The sequence below is a fragment of the Nannospalax galili genome, unplaced genomic scaffold, assembly GCF_000622305.1.
Source record: "Nannospalax galili isolate Female #2095 unplaced genomic scaffold, S.galili_v1.0 scaffold1076, whole genome shotgun sequence".
Classification (NCBI taxonomy): domain Eukaryota; kingdom Metazoa; phylum Chordata; class Mammalia; order Rodentia; family Spalacidae; genus Nannospalax; species Nannospalax galili.
The window spans coordinates 895,243-912,997 of NW_008338348.1; the positions used below are offsets into that span (position 1 = coordinate 895,243).

Genomic DNA, 17,755 nt, shown 5'->3' on the forward strand with positions numbered 1-17,755 from the left:
TTGGCTGAGATCCGGGGTCCACGCCCCCACCTCCAGCTGCGCCCCCCGCTGCGGTCCCTCCCTCTCTCCCTTCTTCCTCCCCTTCCTCCCCAACACCGCTCACTCTCCACCGAGCAGCTGCAGGATGGCCCAGGCTGGGGAGTCCCCGGGTTTCGGTACCGGTACCAGCATCCACCGAGCATCTCGCAGCTGAGGCAGGGGGGCACCCGGGAGGAAGGGGCGGCCTCGCTGTCCCCGCCCCTGCGCGACGCTCTGCCCCCTCCAGCTCCGTGCGCTACTACAACCCGGCCGGCCGCTCCCACTACACCCTGCATCCTGCCTCCCCCGGTACATCCTCTGCATCCCGCATCCTGGTGTGCATCCTGCACCCCACATCCCCGCACGCATCTCGCATCCCACATCCCTGCGGGCCGGGGATGTGGCAGAGGCCGTAGCGGGAATATGGGCGGGAACCACTCCCACAAGCCCCCGGTGTTTGACGAGAACGAGGAAGGTAAGAGGGCCCCGAGCCCGCCACTCCCCACACACGGGGCTCTGGTGTTGGCTGGGCATCCCTTCCTTCAGCCTTCCTTCCTGAGTGCTGAGTGCAGCTCATGGGTGGGCGCGGGACGCAGGCACAGCCGCGTCGCCCCGCGCTGGTGATGTGCCGGGCGTGGGTTTCTACCTGGACAACTCTTACACTTTGATGTGGTTTAGAAGCCGGGACCATGCTGAACCCGGAGCTGGGACCCAAGACCGGGAGGGGAGAGGGGGACTCAAGCTTCACTTGGGGGCGTCTCAGGGAGGAGCTGGCCATGCAGGCGAGTAGGAGGGGGAACTGTTCTCCAGCTCAGGCTCCCGCGAAGCCGAGGTCGCCTTCCGAGCTCGTGGCTGACAGAGGTGGCCTTGTGCATGGCTGCACGGGAGCTGTGCCCACCGCCCATTTAGTGCGCACCAGCACGTTGACCGTGGCTCTCTTCCTTCGCCCCGGATGGCATAAGGAAAGCTTGTGGCTGAACTCTGTGGCGCTGAGGAGGGACTCCTGCTTGGGGCACCTGGAGGCCGGAGGGTGCTTGTGGCCACAGAACTAGGTGTTTGGGTATCTGATTTAGCAGAGCCTAGGCAGCTTTTTTTAGTATTTGCTTCCATAGCTGCGTGTCCCTGACAACTTACTCAACATGTGCTTGTGGCCACAGAACTAGGTGTTTGGGTATCTGATTTAGCAGAAGCCTAGGCAGCTTTTTTTTAGTATTTGCTTCCATAGCTGCGTGTCCCTGACAACTTACTCAACATTCTCTCTTTTACCTGAGAGCGTACCGTAAAATTGTTGGGAGCTCAGTCATTAGTCCCGAGAGGAAAGTGTCTTATTTATACGAGTGGGTGTAACTCTGCCAGTGCTACTAGTTGTGTTAATAACCCTCGGCCTCTGCACGCCAGCTTCCTACTGTGTGTTCCATTTCCTCTGTGCCCCAAATGAGAGCCCAAACATTCCGAGCTTTCCTTCGCGCCAGGCCCCGGGCTGGGTTTACTTAGTTCTAGGCCCTGGACGGACTGAATTTCTCTTCTGCTCAGGACACAAGCCATGGTTTCTAGGAGCACCAAGCCTATCATTGCCCCTCTCAAAAGGAGGGGAGCGTCCCCATGGAGGGTGAAGCAAGGGCCTGCTGGACTAGCTGGGCTTTCTTGTAGGAGCCCAAGTCCGGTGTCTCTGAAGGACTCTCGGCCATAGGCAGTGCAGGACATCTACTGACCCCAGGTCTGCATGGCAACCGAGGCTTTTCCTGGTCTTCATACTGGAACCAGGTTGGTAGAAACTGGATGGGGTCAGACCAGAGACTGTAGGAGTTCTGTGTGTGCCTGAGGGACTTGGGGTACCCTGCAGCTCACCCACAGCTTTCATGGTTTGTGGTCCCAGCCAGGGTCAAGGCTGTGCTTCGGATAACTTTCTTAGCATCTTTCCCTCGGTGTCATTTTAAAATCATTCTGAAGGTTCAATTCTGCCTAAAGTAGACATCGACTCTTATCTATCTTGGTTTAATAACACAGTCCTGATGTTAATCCTCTCCTTCGAAACATGTCTTCACCTCTATGTAGAATATCATTTATTAACATTGAACGCTTCAAAATTTTGCCTAGTTTCTTCTCTGCCAGAGACTAGTGGGGTCTAAATGTACCTAAATCACACCTTTTCTGCAGAAATATTGCATATTGATTCTTGACTTCGTGCAGATTTCAGTTTTCTAAAGAAAAGAAACTTCAAATTAAATGAAAAGTGTTTCCTTCTGCTCTTCAGGACACCGAGGAGACACTATTTCATTATTTTGATGTTACCATTTATCACTCCCACTTTGCTGTTAATATGGGATAGGGTTGGTAGCACCAATTCTCTAACTGTACATGTGCATATGTATTTTATTCTTATAGAAAAAAAGCATTCTTTCATGCTTTTTTATCTACAGAGGAAATATCTCACCTCTGCGTGGACAATGATCTCTGCTGTTTATTTACACTCTATTTGCTTTAAAATATTTATTGGCAAAGGAGTCATCCCAGCATAGCTGGCTTTTTGGTTTCCCATTCTGAACGTGATGGCCCCTGAGGTCAGCCACCTGTTTTGGCGCTTGTTGAAATTCAAGGTTAAAATTCTCCAGCCCTGTGGAACGTGAATGCACTTGACTTTACAGCCTATTTTCTGCATTTCTTGTGTGTGTGAGGTGATGTGCTGCCTGATGCTTCGTTATTTCGTATGCATTTACACATCATCTTTCCCACATCCACCCCATGCAGGAACAGGAACATGACAGGGTCCCCAACTCTGGGAGCAGGGAGCAGGGAGCAGGGGTTGGAGAACATGCTCCTTTACACTAGACTCTGGCAGAATAGCAGCAGTTTCTGGGGGAAGGGACATTTCAGAAGATGGGAGAAGAGTTCCTAAACGTTAGCAAAGAGTAAGTGTTTTAGATAGTGTCAACTGGATACTCTTGGAAGAGGGAACCTCAGTTGGGGGATTGTGACTATCAGATTGGCCTGTAGGCATGTCTGTAGGGGGCATTTTCTTGACTTCTGAGTGATATTGGAGGGCCCAGCCCACTGTGGGTGGTTTTACCCCTAGGCAGGTCGTCTTGTGTTGTATAAGAAAGCAGGTTGAACAGGGGCCGGAAGAGCAGGCCTCCATGAAGGAAGCATTCCTCCATGGCCTGTGCTCCAGTTCCTGCCTCCAGGTTCCTGCCCTGAGTTCTTGCCTCTGCTTTCCTTGATGATGGACTGTGAGCTGTAAGCCAAATAAATCTTTTCCTTTCCCAAGTTGGTTTTAGCTAGTGTTTTATCACGTCAATAGAAAGCTACCTAGGACAGTAAGCATGGTTCATTTGGGGGTCTTTTGGGGTTTTAGTACCTCTACAGTGTACAGTGAGAGGTTGCAAAGCAAAAGAAATGATCCTTGAATGCCACGTCACCCTCAAAGGGCCCAGGGCCTTGTGTGGGTGCAGGGACTTGATCTTACAGGCATTTTGGAGCCACTGAAGGGTTTCAGGCAGAGGGTGACGTGGTTCAGTGAACAAGCATGTTCTCTCCCGGTCACGGCTGTCAGGCGGCTGACATGCTAACTCCTACCTGAGCGGAACATGGCTGACTTTCAAGGACTTGAATGTTAAACCAACGTGAGACGTTTGCTCCTCTGTAGTGTTCCCCATTCTCACGGGAGCTCTGAGCTCAGCTTGGTCTGTGATGACAGTTATCACACTAGCATGAACCTGTGATGACAGTTATCATACTAACATGTACAGTAAGAAGCTCAAAAGAGCACTTTCACATCACAAGGAGGGATGGAGACTGAGGAAACGGCAGTGTTCTGCTTGGTGACCTGTGAAGCCATAGAGTATCTACTTTGATGGTTTAGCGGAATGTGGTACATTTGCTGAGCATCCTCGAGTCAGAAATGACAGAAAAGCAACAGGAAGTGCTTCTACTTCTAACGGGCTCTGGCCGCTCGGTCCCGCGTTCATCACTGCCATTCTTCCGCAAGCCATGGCCCCCGTTCTGACTGAGGTTGTAAGTGTGGGCTCCTTCTGCCCTCCTAATTTCTGCCCTTGCCTCTTCAGCATCTTCTCAGCACAGCAGGGTGAACGGCCTGCTGTACAGAGACAGGCTGTGACAGGCCTCCTCTTAGATTGCTTCTTTCCCTCTCTCTGGTCTCAGGGACAAGTCACATGAAGGAAGTCAGCATGGCAGCAAAGTCCTCATGGATTCCCATCTGTACCTGCCCTCTGGACCTCACTCCTCTGTCACCCCAGCTCACCTTGGTCCTGGCCCATTCTCCCCATCCCCTCAGGTCTTCAGAAGGCCCTCACCGACCATCTTTAAAACGGCCTCCCAACGCCTTCCTCCTTTTTATCTTTTCCACCAGTCATCACCATCTACCATATTATTTATTTATTTTCTTAGTTGTATTATGTGTCAGCTTTCTGTCACTGTTACAAAGTACCCACGACAAAGAGCTTATGAAGAGGGAGGGTTTATCTTGTAGGGTTCACAGCATGGTTACTTGGCTCTGCTGTTTTGACCTGTGGCAACACCTCATGTCATGGTGCAACACATGGCAGAGGTAGCAGTCACCTCCTGATAGCCAGGAGACAGACAGAGACAGGAAGGAGCTGGGTCTCAATATCCCTTCAAAGCCGTGCTCCCAGTGACCTAACTTCTTCCTTCCTCTGAATCCAAGTCTGCTGTTCTTTACTTAGGAAGGGTCAATGAACCGAGGACAGGTTTTTGGGCAAAGCAAATGGACCAACTAGACCACAGGAGGAGGTGTCGCAGAGAACCTGGCAGCTATAAAAAGATACCTGACAAGAATCAACATGAGAGAGAAAGGCTCAATTCTGTTTCACAGTTCAAGGAGACACAGTCCATCAGGAACTTCCTGCTTGGTGGCAGGAACAGGAGGTGGCCGGTCACATTGTATCAGCAGTCAGGAAGCGGAGACTGAACAGGAAGTGAGTCTGGTTTATACAAACCTCAGGGCCCAGCCCCAGTGATCCATTTCCCCTAGCATAGTGCCACCACCTCTTAAAGGTTTTGCAACTTTCCCAAACAGTGCTACCAACTGTTTGACTAAGTGTTCAAATGAATGAGCCTGTGGGGGAGAGTTCACATTCAAGCCATAACACAGGTGAGTGGTTCATTTGCATCAGTCTTGAAGGAGCAGAGGGTTGGGCACTTTGGGATAAATCAGCCTTATGCTGTAGTTCAAATGAATTAGGAGGCCTGAGTGGTCAGGGAGGCAGAGGGTTTTTTCCAGCAGAGGGTGGCACAGGTTTGACTGCTCTTCACAGGCCCCATCTCCAGATGGTTCTTTCTCCTCCCATTGGTGGCGCAGGCCAATGACCAAACCTTTGGCCCATGGATGGCTGGCGACATTCTGCACCCAAAGCCAGAGCACCGTCTGCTCTCCTTCACTGAGCTATGAGTGCGTTAGGAAGGGAACTGTGATTCTCATGAAGAGCGAGAAGCTCTGTAGAGAGGGAGAGTGATGGGACTATTAGTGTTGCATCCCCAAGGCCTAAAAGAACACAAATTACACTCAGTAGACCCTAAAAAATAGAGGACGTGGAGTGGGGGTGGGGCTTGGGAGAAATATGTCTGAATATGATCAAAATACATCGTATGAAATTCTCAAAGACTCAATAAAATATTTAAAAAGAGCATCTGGAACAGAGTAGAGATGCTAGTAACTGTCGGGCAAGTAGATGAATGAATGAAGGTGTCATTCCTGTCATAGATGGGCGCAGGTTCCCTAGTGAGCTCCGGAACCTTCCTTCTGTGTCCTCCGCTCTTCTCTGTGGGCTTTGTGCTAGGACAGGATGTGTCCTCATAGGACCCACCAGCTTCATGACTCCAAGTGGAAGAAAGAGCATCTTTCTCACAGTAACTGCAGAATCCCTTTTGATTGGTTCCTGTTAAGTCTCTGACCATTCTCTAACCAGGGAGCTCTGGGGCTCTGGTCAGCCTGGATTGTGGGCCTTGTTTGGATGCAGGACAGTTGTGAGCTCCCATGTGGGTGCTGGGAACAGAATCCAGGTCCTCTGCAAGAGCAGCCCATACTCTTAACTGGGGAGCCAATGCTCCACCCCCAAGAATATATTTTTGATGGCGATAGTATTATCGTTCTAATGAGTTTAAGCTGGCGTCATTAAAAGAACTTGAATGTAGGACGGTGTTGCCATTTTCTGGAAGTTTGTGAAGGACTGTTATGATTTGTAAGTTTCGGACGCACTGTCACAGCATTTCTCCCCTTCTCGTCTCTGCCCATGTTGTAGGAGCTGCAGTGATAGCTCCCTTTTCAGATCAGATTTTGACAATCCGTACTTCCTTTCTCAGTTATTTTTATTGATCTTGTTTGGTTTATCAACTTTTGAAAGGTTCAAAATAGAAATTGGGTTTAATTTTTATTTGTTTGATTCCTGTGTGATTTCTTCATACTGTTCTTTCTCTGGGCTTTGAAATCATTGTGGATCATGAATTCTATTTGCTTATATATTATATTCTTTTATTTATTTGCTTAGTTGTTTTTGTTTTGTCTTTTTGGAGACAGGGTCTTGCTGTAGTCCCAAATGGCCTGGAACTCACTATGTAGACCAGGCTGGCCTCAATCTCACAGAGATCCACCTGCCTCTGCTTCCCAAGTTCTTGTGTTAAGTGTGTGCATAACCACACTTTAAAAATAAGTCTTTTACTTATTTTTAAAAATGTATTGATACACCCTTGTGAGTTGATGTGCACCATGAGTTTGCAGGTACCTACAGAGGACAGAAAGTACTGGATTCCTTGGAACCGGAGTTACAGGCAGTTGTGAGTCCCCTGATATGATGCTGAGAACCCAACCTGGGTCCTCTACAAGAGGAGAAATTGCCCTCACCTGCCGAGCCGCCTCTCCAGCCCCCACCTCCATCCTCCACTTGTTACTTATCTCACTTGATTGTTTCCCTGAAATTATTTTCTCTGGACTGAATTATTTCCTTTATTATTTCCTCTGGTGCATGCGTGCTGGTAACATGTTTTCCCACTTTCTGTGTGTCTTAAAGTGTATTTCTGCATGCTTGCTTTACTGGCTGTCACATTCTTTATTGGTTGTTTTTTCCTTTGTAATATGAAGATCCCGTTGTCTTCTGTCCGCCGTCATTTCTGACTGACAGGCAGCGTCTAGTACTGTTTTTGTTCCCTTTAAGCTTATGTTTTTCTTGTCTGTTCTTAAGATTTTTTATTTCATTTCAAGAAATGCAACACTGTATGCCTAGCTCTGACATTCTGGCAGTTTCCTGCTTGTGGAGAGGGCTTCTTGAATTTGACTTAATGTCTGTTGGCTTTGGAAGGCTTGACTTCTGTCTACTTGTCTTGCTCCTGACAACTCTCTCCTTACAACATCACACTGAGCTTGCTCAGGCATCAGACCTCCCACTAAATACCTGTGTAGCTCTGACAATAATTTTACCACTTTGCTTCTATGTTTTAGTCTGAATATTTTCTTCCAGGCTATTTATTTTTAATTGCTTCAAGTCCATCTTTCTGCTATTAAATACAACCATTAGTTTCTCACATTAATTGTGTTTCCAACTCGACAGTTACTGACTTGATCTCTTTAATGCCTTTCAATTGTCTGCTGAAATTCTCTAAAGTTGCCCTTGAAATATTTAGTACTATTTGTATTAATTCCTTGAGAATTTCATGCACTGTGTTTTGATCACATTCAAACTCCCTCCCCCATATCCTCTGAGTGCCACCCAACCTCTCCATTCCCCCTCACTTCGTGTCCTCATTATTTTTATAAGGCCTGTGGAGTGTAATTCATGTTTCTTTGTGGGTCTATCCCTTGGAGCCTGATCATCTTAACCAGCACCCTTAAAGAAAACTGAGTCTTAGAGAAACAGACAAGGATGGTTTTGATATTGTGACAGAGAAAAATGACAAGTCTGTCACAGTCTGCACAGGGTGAAGTCACCTCCTTATCCCCCTCCCCCAAGATCCGCTATCCACCACTGCCAGGAATAGTGAAAATACAAAAACATGCTCTGTGTGATGGGTGGTTCTCATTGTCAACTTGACACACTCTGGATCATACACTGGATTCCTCAGTAAGGAATCCTCTAGATTAGGTGGGCCTATGGGCATACCTACAAGGGCTTTTCTTTTTTTAAAAAAAATTATGGAGTTTTTGTGCATTTCATATAATAGTTCTTAATCAAATTTAGACCCCCTTCCCCCATCCATGGCCCCCCATCATGCATTCTATCATACATGTTAAGTCCTATCTGGTCAAGCATTTGTACCCAGATGTCCCTCGGTGCAAGTTCATCCACTGGACTCTAGTCAGCCTATGTAGAGATCTTAAGGAAGATCTGCTCTCCCTCACCAGGCAATAATCAGTTGCCGACTGTTCCCAGGCTTGGGAACAGTCACCCAATTCCCACACTCCATGCTGGGCCCTTGTCTGATTCAGTTGTCATGGTTCTTGTGCTCAATGCCACCATTGCCACAAGTTCATATGAGCAAGCTTCCAGTGGCCTGAAAGCCTCCGATTGCCCATGTTCATAGGCCAACCCTGGCTCTTACAGTCTTTCTCCCCCCCGCCTTTTCCACAATGGTCCCTGAGCCATGGGTGGGTGAGGGTTAATACAGGCATCCTATCCAGGGATATACACTGTGAGGGCTTTTCTTAACTGCATTAACTGAGAAGGGAAGACCACCCTGGCTGTGGGCTGCATCATTTTGTGGGCTGGGTCCTTGGTTTATTGAAGAGGGGAGACTGCTCAGAGCAGTAGCATGCATGCATCAGTTCACCGTTCTCTACTCTTAGCAGTGGATGTGCTGTGACCAGCTGCCTCAGGTTCCTGCTGCCTTGACTTCCCAGCAACGACGGGCCGTGACCCAGAGTTGTGAGACAAATAAACCTTTTCTCCCTTAAAAAGAGTTTCTCTCTCCCAGCAGCTACCAATTGCCAGTCGTTCCTTAGGCATGACTGGGGCTTCTTGCCCACCTCCCCTGTCCATGCTGGGTTTTTGCCTGCCTTGTGCTTGTGTGAGTCTTATGCATGCTGTCACAAGTACCGTGGGTTGATGTGTGTAGTTGCCCTGTTGTGTCTGGAAAATACATTTTCATTGTATTCACCCACCACCTCTGACTCTTACAATCTTTCTGTCTCCCTCTTCCTCAATGATCCCTGAGTCTTGGGAGGAGAAGGTATGATATAAGGCTGATCACAGCACAGTCTCTTATCCTCTGCATGTTGACCAGTTGTGAGTCTCTGTGTTAATCACCATCTGTTGCAAAGAAGAAGCTTCTCTGGTAAGAGATGAGAGATGCACTAATCTGTGGGTATAGCAACATGTCATTAAGAACCAGTTTAATACTGTGTCCATTTAGCAGAGTAATAGTAGAGGTTCTTCTCTATGGCTTGTGACCTGTCTAGCCACTGGTTCTTGGCCCTAATAACAGTGCCAGGTATGGGCTCCATCTTGTAAAGCAGGCTTTAAATCCAGTCAGAAGGTGGCTGGTTTCTCTCATAACATTTGTGCCACTATTGCACCAGTGGACACATCTTGCCAGGCCAGTCATTATTGTAGCTCTTGGGGTTCACAGTTGGGTAAGGTTGATGATTACTTTCTCTTCCAGGAGCATGCATAGCATTTTCCAGTACTATGAACACTAGACAGTAGGGATGAATTCTCCATTTCTACAGCTTACCTTTGCAGTAGTGTCTTCAGCAATAGAGTCTTGCTGTGAAGTTCTGGAGGACATCAAAGAGCAACGGCAAAAGCCAATACCGCTCAAGAGACTATAGGACTTTCCTGGTAAACAGCTCTAAAAGAAGGAGCCCGTTCCGACCACTGAGTTTTTTATCTGATAGCCTGTGATGTCTGGTAAGGGAATTGTCCTCCTGTTACAGGGTAGCAATGGACAATTTCAGTTTTGGGCAATGAAAATAGATACAGAAATACAGATCCAGCCATTGTTTCCTGTTGCCTTTTTGACATATTGTGGCAGGGACACTTGAGGGGAGTGGGACCAGCAGTCAGGGTCCCTCTGAGTACTTGCAGAGAGTGAGATGGTTGCAGCTGGTCTCAGAGAGTTAGATCCTATGCAGCTGGTCTCACTGTCTTTCACACTTGTTCCTGGAATGTATGTAGCCTTTGGTAACCTCAAGGGAGTCCTGGGGTGTTGGGCAGTCTCACTGGCAGGCTCTTGTTCTTAACACCATCCATTCCCCATAGCCTCTGAGGGCTTCCAGCCCCGGTAACCTCACAGCCTCTTGGACTCAGCTGTCAGACTTGAGCAACACGAGAAGCAGACCCAGCTTCTCTGAGCTTGCATTTCTCTTGGATGTCTGACCTGTCACTCCCTCCTTGGTGGATGGCTGTACAGGCTTTTCAGAGAGGTCTTAAGAAGTAAATTGTGTATAATCATCACATCTTGCATTAGTTTCTTTTCTGTTGCGGTGATAAAAGTCCATGACCAAGGCAACTTATAGAAGGAAGAGTTTCTTGGGCTTATGGTTCCAGAGGGGTGAGTCGGACATGGAAGGGAGGCCTGGTGGCAGAGGTGGACAGAGCAGGAAGAGGAGCACTCATGTCTTCAAGCAGACACTGGAAGCAGAGTGAGGTAGACCAGAAGCGGCCAAGCTATGCACTCTCAAAGCCGGAACCCCAGTGATGTGCTTCCTGCAGCAAGACCACACCCCCTAAACCTCCACAAACAGCACCACCAACTAGAGAAAAAAGTGTTCAAATACTTGGAGCCTATGGGGGGCATTCATTTAAACTACCACAGATTCCCCTGAGAAGCTGACTAAAACTACTCTGATCTGGAAGCTCCCTGCCCCTGTCCTTGATGAGCGTCAAGGTTCCTACAAACACACACCTGTACCTCCTGAGACTCCCTATCCTGCCCTCTCACATTCACAGCCCCACTCCTTGCAAAAGCATCAGTCAAAGCCTCATATTGTCTCCCTGCTGTGAGAGTGGTGACCCTCAAATTGCTGTCATCATCTTAGTAAGACAGTTTTCCAGAGCATCCTCATGACCTCATAGCCTTTTGGTTCTTACAAATAGCAGAGAGCTGTAAGCCATTTCTTTCTTGGATACAAAATTACTTCACTCTTGAACTCACCACCCCGCCAAAGACACAAAGCATGGCCAGTTCTATTGAGGCTCCATGGACATGCCACCCTCTCCCTTCCCAAATGTTCTTATTCCTAAACAATAGTGTTTAGTTTGTATTATGTTTTGGGAATCATAAAAACAGCAGCATGTTTTAGGTATTCCTCTGTGGTTTTCATTGCTGTATAATGTTCCACCATGTGACTATACCATCATTCACTTGCCTATTTTTCTGGCTCTGGATATTTGTGCCGTTGCTAGTTTTTGGCTGCTGCTGGTGATTTATACGCACCTCCACAGCAGGAGAGCTGAAGAACTGGCACACATGCAGCTTCCCACGATCCTAACGGATGGCTGACAGAGTGCTTGGTCCATCACTTCCTGTTCCAGACACAGGTGTCCCCATCACCACGTGAGCAGGGTACTGTAGATACAGGATTCAGTCAGCTGACACCAGCCTCACATACATTTTCGTATGTGTTAAGCTCTCGTTCCCTTCTTTTTTCGAAGTGGCCCTAACTTCAGTGACTCATCTGACCAAAGCTACTCAGATATTGGCATTGGACACTAAGCTTTGCAACTGAGTATGCACTTTACATTTAAGGCTCATCTTAATCTGAGCTAGCACATTTAAAGAGCTCGGAAGCTGTGGGTGAGCCAGGCTTGGTGGCAGATACTTACAGTCTGAGCACTTGGGAGGCAGGAGGATTGTGAGTTTGAGGCTAACCTGGTCTACATAGCAAGACCCAAGCCAGCCCGAGTTGCCCAGCTGCTGGCCACTGTGAAGGACAGCACACCCTTTTGGCCTTTGCTGGTATTTTGTGTTACTGATTTTGTCACCCTAGTCGAATGAATATAGAATGGCCTGCCGATGCTGACAAACGCGTTCTGTCAATAGTGCAGCTGCGGTTGCTGAGCAATCTGTTCCCAAGTGGGTTTCTGCTGCTTCGAAGGGCCAGGTCGCAGCTGCTTCTGTTTTCTGTTGGAAGTCTGTGTTTTGATTTGCAGAGGTTCCTCTGCCACGTCCCTGACACTCCCTCAACAATTGTGAGTTGCACATGTTCTCTATCTCATGCTGGCCCTTTCTAGTCCTTCATGATGTCTACAAACAGTACAAATGTCTTCATTTTAAGGTCATTATACTTACCAAGGTTTCCTTGAGGCTCATAATTTTGCATATCAGGAAATTTTCTACATATTAAGAGCTGTGCTTATTATTTACCGAAGCAGTAGCCTCCCATGCTTTCTGTAGCTCTACACCCTCCTGGGTTTCCTGTCACGTCTGTGATGGTTCCTTCCTCATCTTTGCAAGATCAGCCCTGGATCTCTCATGAGGAAGCTTGATGTTTCTCAAGACAGAACACTTGGAATGTGTCCTTGGTTGTCTGTCCCAGTTCCCCAGGGATCTGCTCCACCTCTACCTGCTCAATGATTCTATATGTTGGGGTACAGCCAGGACCCCAAAACTATACCAGTTTCCCATAAGGTGAAATGTAATTCAGACTTCAGGTAGTGCAAAAACCGAGAAAAAGGAACTTTGAGAGACGCAGCACAGCAACTCCAGACACAGCCTTGCCTTGAAGGCAGAGGGGGCGACGGTGGAAAAGCCACGCAGAACCCCTTCCCGGAATGGAACCCTTCCTCGGGCTCTGCTGCTGATCTCTTTGCAAAAAGCATGGTTGCCAGAGCAACAGGTGGGCCGAGACAGCAGGGAGCTCAATGGAGGTTGCTGGCTGCGGCATCCAGGCCCTTCCATAGCTGCCCACTGGATGCTGGTAGACAGCAGCAATGACACTTCCTCCAGTTCTGGTCTCTCAGGGTCTCTTCTGTGCCCTCTATTGGCAGTGGTTAGCAGAGCCAGACGCCAAAGGAGGCAAGTCTACAGGGGCCAGCTCCAGCCACAAGAATTTGATTTGGAGCCGAGACAATTAAAGAAAAATCACATATCACTACGCGGCATTGACTCAGTAGCTGGTTACCTTAATTTAGATTTCTCTTCTCTTTTCCAAACCCGTGTTCCTATTTATAATTCCCCTTGGATGTCTCAAAAGAATTAGTATCTCAAATTCAACATGACTTCACTGCATTAATTTTCTGCTAGTGTCTGCCAGTTTTGTGGTCAGTGGCATTTTCTAACCAGTTGAGGAGGCCAGCATAGCTCAGGCTGTCTCCCCCATCTCCCCACAAATCCACATAGGCACATGGCTGTATTGATTTTACCTCTCAACTCTGTCTTCATCTGTCTAGTCATACATGATTTAAACATCACATCTCATTTGGAGTCCAGGGACCTGCCTCTCCACACATTCATTTGTACTTTTGGAATAGCTTTAAGTCACAGCTGTGATCATGGCGGTTCCCAACTTGGCGTTCTTCACTGGTCCTCACTGTTCACTGGATAAAGATCAAAACTGCAATACCATCTTCAAGACCCTCTGTGTCCCACACCCACTGGCTTCTCCTCGACTGTCTTTATCAGGGACAACACTTCAAGTTCTTAGTCCAATCTCTGGTACGTGGCAATGTCTCAGTTTCTTTTCGTGTTGCTGTGATAAAATAGTCTGACAAACACAACTTATGGGAGGAAGGGTTCTTTTTAGCTCACGGGTCCCGGTTCCCCTCCATTATGGTGGGGAGATCATGGCGGCAGGAACACGATGCAGCTGGTCATGTTATGTTTGTGGTAAGAAGGAACAATGGATGTGTGCATGCTTCCTAGCTCTCGGCTCGCTTCTTTCACTCATATGTGGCCCAGAATGCCCTAGGGAATGATGCCACATGCACTGGGTGGATTTTCCCACCTCAATTAATGTACTCAAGATAGTTCCCCGCAGATATGCCCAGAGCTCCAGCTCCCAGGTGATTAAAGGCTTTGCCAAGTTGACAGTTCATGCTAACCCTCACAGTAACTGTCCCGTGAAGTCGGCACAGGCTCTCACAGTGTTTGCTGGAGCTTCAATTCTAGTTATTTTTGAAAATTAATTTTGCTCTCTCTGCAGAGACTGTGTGGCTCTTGTGGTCTTTTGCGCTCACGGGTCCCATCAGTTTAGGAAGTGTCCGCGTTGCATTTACTTTGTCTTTAGTGTGTGTCAGAGAAAGAAAATGAAACTCATGCTGTAAACTTTCTGAGGTTACAGGCTCCTTCCTTGTATCTAAAGGGGACGTCCTACAGGGAGCTTGAAGAAAGAGTAAAGGAAAGAGCCTCGTGCTTCTAGAAGCATCTTAAAAACCACAGATTAGGAGGAATCCTGGTGGCCAATTAGAAGTGAGCAGCACGTCCCAGCTTTTCCATGGTTTATACTGGAAACAGCCAGAAGACAGCTTTTCAGAGAGGCGGGTGACAAAGTGTTGTATCCCATGTGAGTCACAGAGGAACGCCACAGAGTGATGGTAGAATTTACAGTCCTTCAATAACCAGTGGTTGAGAGCAGGCTTATGCCAGAGACAACTCTTGACCCAGAGGAGGCAGAGCAACCTTTTATAAAGCTTAAAATCACAATTACATCATGCCAGGGGCACAGCTGAAAACCATAGTTAATCTTACCAGGGGCAGGTATATTATCAAAAAAGTTTTTGCTGAGTTTCACAAAAAACCCAAATTTCTCAGACGCGCATAAACGCTGGGCTTCCTGGATGGAGCCGCAGGTGCAGCTGGTTGTGAACATTCTGCCTGGCTGGATGCGGTTAACAGGGCAAGGCAGGGGGAGCGGCCGGATGAAGCACAAAAAATACAGCCAGCTAGAGAAAAATGGAGTCACTTTGAACAGTTCAAGAGGATATACTAAAGTTCAGTGTTGGATGTAAAGACTTGGAGAAAACGAGACTCAATTGGGAAATACATTCAGCACGTTAGAACAGTCTAGTAATCCAGGACACATGCTCAAGGGAAGGCTGTTCTCTCAAAAGGCTCTCACATCAAAGTAGAAGACATCAAGCCTAACAGATACACACATACACACGTCCAGCATAGAAATACACTAATTATTAAAAAGCAAGGCAGCATGACTTTTCCAAAAGCTCATAATTCTCTAGCAACTGATTCTGAAGACAGTGAGGTAGATGAGATGCCAGAGAAGAACTCAAAAGGATGATTTAAAAACCCAATGAATTAAAAATGCAGAAAGATATCCTAATATATTAAGGAAGATAAGATATGAACGACAAGCTTAATAAGAGATTTTGAAAGAGACACAAAAATAAATCACAGAGTAAAAAGCTCAGTGTCCTAGTTAGCTTTAAAAGTCACTTTGACACAGCCTAGAGTCACCTGAGTAGGGAAACTTAAATGAGGGATTTCCCAGGTCAGAATGACCTGTGGGCATGACTGTGAGGGATGGTCTTGATTGTGAATCAGTGTAGGAGGCCCAGTCCATTATGGGCACCACCATTTTCTGTGAAGGAGGTCCTGGACTGTATAAGAAAACTAGCTAAGCACGAGCCTCAAGAAGCCGGCCAAGCAGCCTTCCTCCATGGTTTCTGTTTCAAGTTCCTGTGTGAGTTCCTGCCCTGGCCTCCCTCAGTGATGGACCATGACCTGTGAGCTAAGATAAACCCTTTATTCCCTGAAGTTGCTTATGTTTTTTTTTTTAATATATTTTTTTTATGTGTGCATGAGTGTTTTGCCTGCATGTGTGTAAGTGCACCCATGTCATGCAGCACCCACAGAGGCCAGCAGAGGGTGTCTGTGGAGTTTCAGACAGTTGATAGCTACCATGTGGGTGCTGGGAATCGAGCCTGGGTCCTCTTGAAGAGCAGCCAGTTCTCTTAGCTGCTGAGCCGTCTCTCTAGCCCCCTTGGTCAGAGGGTTTTATCACAGCAACAGAAAAGAAACTAGATCGCTCAGCAAGTCAAATAAAATAAAACAGAGTAAAAAGCCTTACCAACAATCTAGAACAGAGAATTTTCAGAGCTCAAAGAAGGGGTCAATGAATTATAACATTCAGACAGTAATAAAATGAAAATAACGAACATGAGCAGGGCATATATGACCCCAGGACTAATTCAGAGATTGAATTAATATATTTTGGGAGTAAAACCATCTATCAAGGCAAAGATTAAAGGCATAGAAACTGACTGAGTGAAATAATAGTAGAAAAACCCCCAAATCATGGGATGGATGGACATTCAGGTATAGGAGGCATTTGGAACCCCAAACAGACATGGCCAGAAAAGAATTTCCTTATACCATAGTATAGTTAAAATTCCAAGATTACATACAGCACAAAGCAATAAAATAGTGAAATCTGTGGGAGAAATGTAAAGTCACTTACAAAGGCATATCAAGTAGATTAACAGCAAAGTTCTTAACTGAGATGCTAAGGAACAGGGGGCTCATGGAACGATGGATTTAGTTCCTGAAGAAAGTAACAATCAATCTATATTACTCTATCTAGTGGACTCATCTTTCAGAACCAAAGGAGAAACAGAGTCCTTTCAGGATAAACACAGGGGAATCTATGATCACTAAGCCAAAGTTAAAGAAGATACATGAAGGAATTCTGCACCCACATAAGATGAAGATAAACGTAATGAGAGGATAGAAAGGAATGAATTGCCTGTATAAGCAAATGTGAATTGGGAAAGAATCAAACATTAGAAAAACAAAAAAATGACAGGAATTAATTCATATCTTTCAATTATAACCTTGAATGTAAATGTCTTGCTTCTCCAATTGGAAGATACAGACCGGATGGTTGCATTAAAAAACAAGACCCAACTGTTTGCTTCCTCCAAGAAGCAAACCACAGTGACAAATACCCACACACAGGGTGAAAGGGTGGAAAATGGAGTCTGGAGGCAAGAAGGAATAATTTGAAAAATCAGAGTTCAAGCCGAAAATATTTGCAGTTACTAATCTGACAGAGGAATAATACAGAATAGATAAGTAACTCATATTTGGCGCTGCCAGGGTGGGTGTGGTGAGGACCACTGGCCTTGCGGGATTGGCTCTGTGTGAAATTCTACAAGGAGGCTGTGCATAGTGTACAAAAAGATTCTTGAAAAAAAAATCTCTAAAATAGCAGCATATAGATATTATGTAAAGCAGATAAATGAGAATCTTGATTCTGTTATAGCAGAACCAGGTATTAGAAGAGGACTCCAGAGATGGCTCTGTAGGTGAAGGGCTTGCGTGCAAACATGAGGACCTTAGGTTAGATCCCAAAGCCTGGACAAGGGGCTTACATCTGCAATTCTGGTGCTCCCATGATGAGAGGGGGCCAGAGATGGGAGAATCCCCGGAAGTTTGTGGGCCAGCTAGCCCAGCACATGCAGTTCAGTAGTAAAGAGCAGAGATCCTTTTTCAGACAAGGAGGATTGACAACTGAGGTTGTCCTGTGACTCCACACATACCCCATAGCATGTGTGTTTCCATACACATGCACTACACACACACACACACACACACACACACAGGCAAATAGAGGAGCAGCTCCAAGGTACCTGAATAGAGGAGGTGATTCTTCAGGCTGAAAAAAATAAATAAATAGAGCAAGAAAAATGTTTCAAGGAAATCTTGTGAAGCATTAGAAAATTCTCCTACCAGCTGGTGAACTATAACATCATTAAATATCTTTGATTGGTTGATATGGAACCAGTGCACCTATATGTTCTGTTATAAAAATAGCTAA

The 17,755-nt window shown here is 46.7% G+C and overlaps 1 protein-coding gene across 2 annotated transcripts in view; it reads left to right on the forward strand.

Moving 5' to 3' along the window:
• The first annotated feature begins 267 nt into the window (after window positions 1–267).
• Stk32b (serine/threonine kinase 32B) overlaps window positions 268–17,755 on the forward strand; it is a 379,118-nt gene continuing 361,630 nt past the window's right edge. The window contains exon 1 of one of the 2 annotated variants that reach the window (XM_008833119.1): window positions 268–493. In XM_008833119.1, coding sequence (XP_008831341.1) covers window positions 442–493 — 52 coding nt within the window. In that variant the 5' untranslated portion in view covers window positions 268–441. The remainder of the gene's footprint in view (window positions 494–17,755) is intronic. The other variant, XM_029563507.1, reaches the window with a different exon arrangement.